Raw genomic sequence first — 5538 nt, 5'->3', positions numbered from 1 at the left:
GAGGGGCTTAGGGAGTTCCTGAGGAGGAATGTTTTGCTTCGTCGCTTTCATTGGTGTGGTGGGGGGTTCTGAGTAATTTGAAGATCATGAGAGACGGGTACAAAAGTATGGCTGACAGAAAACTCTTGCCAGGTCCGGACCTCAAAGTGAAATATCAAGTTGAAGGTTCCTTCCTGGAACTTGGGACCTAGATGTATTGGTCCCTATAAAATAACCATCGTCATTAACCCAGCAGCGTTTCGTCTTGAGCTACCTCAGGTACTTAAGATCTACTATGTTTTTGACAGGTCTCTGCTCAAGAAAAATGTGAAGCTTCTTGAGTCCTCATCCCTACCACTGCCCCCAATATTGGTTGATGGTAATCTATAGTTTCTGATTTTGAGGACTGTAGATTCTCGCCTCCAACGTTGTTCCTTACAATACTTGGTGCACTAAAGGGATTACGGTCCAGAGGAAAGGATGTGGGTTTCAACATCAGAGGTGAATGCCCTCAGGCTCGTTAGTTCATGCCACACATCTTATCCTGGTCCTGAGTGTCTGGAGGCCACTTGTAGAAGAGAGGGTACTGTCACGGGTGTGTCAGATGCAACAGACAGTTGCTCAGCATCTGGCTGCAGAAGGTCTCTGCATTTGGCATTGCAGACATATTCTCAATCCTTCTGACTTTTAGACCCAGCAGCTACCTACCTCCGATTCTATTTGACACACCTGGACCTTGGTGTTTATACACTCTCAGACTGCTTCAGGGAGCCGCCAGTGATATTCTCTTTTTCCCTTGTGAAGGCTTGGAGCTATAGCAGTCGGCTTACTTCCTCTCTGATGCTTTTGGAGGATGTTTAATGTTTTCTCTCTGGAGTCTGCTCAAGCTAAGTTCCCCCCCCCCTTGTTTGTCTCCCTTTTTGTCTTTAGTTTACAGTGGGGACTGACCAGTGCTCATACCCCTCTCCCTATCTAGGGCCTAGCTCTAGGGATATATAGGGCTTAGGTCTCCTGCTCTGCGATTGGTGTGGAACCAATATACGGATGATAGGGTAAGCAGGGTGCTAATAGATCTGCCTAGGGGTCTCCACTCCCCCATTCCCTAATGTTTGGGCTTCCTTCCCCTCATCCCTTCATGTTGCACTTAGTCTTTTCTACACTGTGCTTGACAACATGAAAAAAAAACCTGATTTGTGAATGAGGCTAACTCGTGGACCATTAACATTCCCTGAAATCTTTCAACCAGTCCATATTCATTTCAGAAATATCACAAAAAAATTGTTTTTTTGTTTATTTTTTATCTATATATTAACCTATGACTAAAACCCCCACCATCCGTGCACAATAGATGGCTGTCAGACCACAGGACTGACAGGGAGCATAGAAGAGATGTGGAGGCAGTAAACACTCAGTGGCCTCTTTGCCTTCTGAGTGCATCAGTAATGATTTTGCTATCTGACTACTGGTGGATGATTGAGATGGCAGAGCAGGCAGTTTAATGAAGTAATCTCTGCCATCTCGATCGCTGTCTCTGCTTAGTACAGCAATCATATGACAAACTCCTCACAACTGCACTCTGCATTACCAGCAGAGATTGGCTCTACAAGGAGGCCGCTGCTTCTCTGATTCACCTCACTGCACAGAGAAGAAGCACGCGGGAGTCACAATACTGCTCTTTATATCTGCTGTGGAAGGTGAGAAACTCCTACCCTGGTGATCTGCTGGGAGCAATTGTACGCGGTGACTTGACACGCTCCAGCCCAAGCTTTCTGTCAGCTTTATGAAATCCGGGTGGCTGACTGTTAGCGGAGGGATCCTCCTGCATCGGTGAGACGTTGGTTGCAAAGAGTGGGAACCGCGCATGCTTGGCCAGTGGAGAGGGTTAAAAGGACGGACACAGCGGCCAGGAGTACTAACGCTAGGGGGTGCCATATTAATCATCAAAGGTTGTTATATATCTTTTAAATGAGGCAAAATTATGATAATAATACTGAAAGGGAGAAGATACAGATTAGATATTAGAAAAAAAAATTTGACAGTGAGGTTGAGTAATGAGTTGAACAGGCTGCCACCAGAGGTGGTGAGTTCTCCTTCAATGGAAGTCTTCCATCAGAGGCTGGACACACATCTGTCTGAGATGGGTTATTGAATCCTGCATTGAGCAGGGAAATGGACACGATGACTCTGGAGGTCCCTTCCAACTCTAACATTCTATGATTCTAGGATTCTAATTTTTAATGCGTTTAAATTACAAAAATATTTATTCACTTGATTTGTGCAGCATTAACAATATATTATATTGTGGCACAAACGATTTAAGTCTACCTTCAACGTTAAAAACTATTAAAATACTATGAAGCTGTATCCCCTATCTGTAATGATGAAGGTGTGTGCTGTGATGTCCTATCCTTAGGCTGCAAAATTCTAAATTGGATGAGGATTTCACTGTCCTCATCTCTTATAGTCTATGTAATGGTCCCCCCAAAATTGGCTCTGTTAGACCATATGATGTGACAACTGCAAAGCATCATAGGGAAACTTGACGTAGTTTGACCTCTCTTTGGTTGCTGCAGTCTTCAGCAGTGTGTGAAATAGCGCCTAACATTTTTATTTGCAACACGCACAAATCAAATAGCAGATTATTTGAATTCTCCAGGATTTTACAGATTTCCGGGAATTGGAATTGAATTCAATTTGCAACAGATTGGTCCGCTCCTCTTTAGGACCCAACTTTCAAGAATGGGGCCCCATCCTGCATTACCAGAATGGTAAGCAGGCTGCACATGTGCGACTCCATCCATTTATATGGAAGTGCTAAAACATTGCGGCATGCGGTGCTTGGTTGTTTTTGAAACTGCTGTAGATACTAATTGAGAAAATAATGCGTGTGCAGCCCCTTTCCATTCTTGAATGCCCTTCTCGGAAATATATGAGCTAATCCGTCAACATGCAATAATTTTTTTTTACTGAAATAAATCTTTCAAATAGTATTACTATCTCTATATATATAATTGCCATAAATTGTCCGTCATCCACTTCCGTCTGGATGTCCCCGAATCCCACAATCCACCGAGCCGCACAGGAAGTACGCCGACCGCCATTTTGGAACACCCAAGTGATGCCGCTCGGATCCAAGCTGCCGCTGCGATCCCGAACTCCACTGCAATCCCGACCGCCGCTGGGATCCCAGCTGCCGCTTGGATCCAGAACACCGCTGCAATCCCAACCACCACTGGGATCCCAGCTGCCACTCGGATCCAGGATGCCGCTGCGATCCCGACTGCCGCTGCGATCCTGACTACCACTGGGATCCCGGCTGCTGCTTGGATCCCAGCCACCGCTCGGATCCCAGCTGCCGCTCGGATCCAGGCCACCGCTGCGATCACGAGGTTGTGAAAGGGGTGTAACGAGGGGGTATAACGAAAAGGGTGTAATGAAGGGGGTATAATGAGGGGGTGTAATGAGAGGGTGTAATGAGGGGGGAGTAATGAGAGGCATGCCGCCACCGGACCCCTGCCAGGACCCACCTCCTGATTACACGCGCCGGATCCGGCCGCTGACTCCCCACCCACCTCCGTGCAGTCACAGCCAGCAGGAAAGACCGTGGCTTGAGGCCTGTGCTGGAGATTGGGTGCGGCCACCCTCTGGTGGCGCTGCACACATCTCCAGCACAGGCCGCAAAACACGGTCTTTCCTGTCAGTTGTGACTGCACGGAAGTGGGTGGGCCTTCACCCTCAGCGCCACAAAGCTGCCCCCATCGTGATGTTACTGCCCTACCGATGCGGGGCACACGTCTAGTAAGTTATAAAATCCCTTATTTTCATAGATTACTTATGTTTCTGAGCCCAAAATTCTTGTTCAAAATTTTATTTCTAGCCTAAAATATATTTATGTATATTCTTTGTCTTTCAGGATGATAGGACTTTCGATCTTCAAAAAAAATTGATTTCATGAACATCAACTAATTTTATGGCACTTATAGAAGATCAAAAAGATTCGTCAAAATTTTTATAATTTTGCCAAAGGCTTTTCGCAATTATTACATAGTGTTGGGCTAACCTTCCTTCGTAATTCAAGAATTTCAAATATTTGTTTAAACACAGAAATGCTATCGTGCAATCTTTCTGCGGAAATTGACCAGAATTCTGACAACGTTTTCATAAAAAGTGTTTCGTGCACTTTCCTATCTGTGGCTTTCATCGTCGGTGTTCCAGGAAACTTCTTGGTAATGTGGACCATATATAGAAAGCTGAAGAATATTTCCGTCACTGTGCTTTTAATCGGAAACCTCGCACTCGCAGACTTCCTCATTCTGTTACCTCTGCCTATCTGGATATATACTTCAGCAGCCACCAAGTGGGCTTTTGGATGGGCGTTTTGCAAGATCTTGATGTATATCATTTATTTTAATTTGTATGTCAGTATCTTCCTCATCACTCTCTTGAGTATCGAGCGGTTCTTGGCTGTATTTAGACCATTTCATCTCCAAAGATGGACCAGACAACATGTTTTTCAAAAAATTACCATTCTAATTTGGATAACGGCCGCACTCCTTGGTCTTGTCTCCCTTCCATTCTATAACCCAAATCCAAGTGGACAATCTTTCCAATGCATTCTACATGAGTTTCAGAATACCACCCAAAAAGTAATTTTTCTTATTTTGGAGACATGTGTTGGATTTTTTGTTCCATTCTGTATCATTCTCACTTGTTACATCTTCTTATGGAGAAAACTCAGAGAAATGAAATTTGGGGGTCGACATAAATCAGATAAAATAATCATTATTGTGGTGGGCACTTTTGTCATTTGTTGGATTCCATACCATGCATTCAACATTGTTAACATCGCCTCTTTTTTACTGGGTACATGCACTCTAGAAGGAATTTTGAAGCTTGGACGTAATATTTCTGGGGGTTTGTTGTGTATGAACAGTTGTTTGAATCCTATTTTTTATTTTTATTATGCGTTTAGAATGAAAAGTCCTACAAAGATCCTCAGGCTAAATGTGCTTTTTGAGAAATTTGGAGGAACTGAGACAGAAAAGAAGATGAGTGAAAATACTGAAGACAGAACACCAGACAGAACACCGCTTGAGAACAATCCTATGGTTGCTTTATACCATTCAGATGCCTAAACATCTTCAATAACTGGTTGGCAAAACACCCAGCCTACAGGGTTGGCAAAACACCCAGCCTACAGTAGTCATGAGCGAATGTGCACAGACAAGGTGTTATTGAGCATGCTCCTGTGCTAACCAAGTGTCTTCAGCCTGCTAGAACAATATGTTCGAGTCCCCCACCTGCATGTCTCCTGGCTGTTCAACAGCTGCAACATTTGCAGGGATTGCCTGTTTGTTAGACAATCCCTACATATGTCGTGGCTGTCGAACAGCCAGAAGACATGCAGGTGGGGGACTCGAACATATTTTTCGAGCACGCGTAAGACACTCGGTTAATACCCGAGCATGATCGGATCACACCTTATCAGTGCATGTTCGCTCATCACTAGTCTACAGCTATTCTTTCGGATCTTTCGGACACCTAAATACACATTAGAGT

At 44.5% G+C, this 5538-nt stretch overlaps 1 protein-coding gene across 1 annotated transcript; it reads left to right on the top strand.

Annotated features, from left to right (window-relative positions):
* The first annotated feature begins 3905 nt into the window (after window positions 1-3905).
* LOC141089727 (leukotriene B4 receptor 1-like) lies at window positions 3906-5183 on the top strand. Its single transcript, XM_073576233.1, has one exon. It carries the CDS (start codon window positions 4086-4088, stop codon window positions 5112-5114), a length of 1029 nt encoding a protein of 342 aa, XP_073432334.1. The 5' UTR covers window positions 3906-4085; the 3' UTR covers window positions 5115-5183.
* The last annotated feature ends 355 nt before the right edge of the window (window positions 5184-5538 follow it).

Source organism: Dendrobates tinctorius, unplaced genomic scaffold, assembly GCF_039654945.1.
Source record: "Dendrobates tinctorius isolate UK_male_01 unplaced genomic scaffold, ASM3965494v1 ptg000047l, whole genome shotgun sequence".
Classification (NCBI taxonomy): Eukaryota; Metazoa; Chordata; class Amphibia; order Anura; family Dendrobatidae; genus Dendrobates; species Dendrobates tinctorius.
This window is presented reverse-complemented; position numbering and strand designations above follow the sequence as displayed.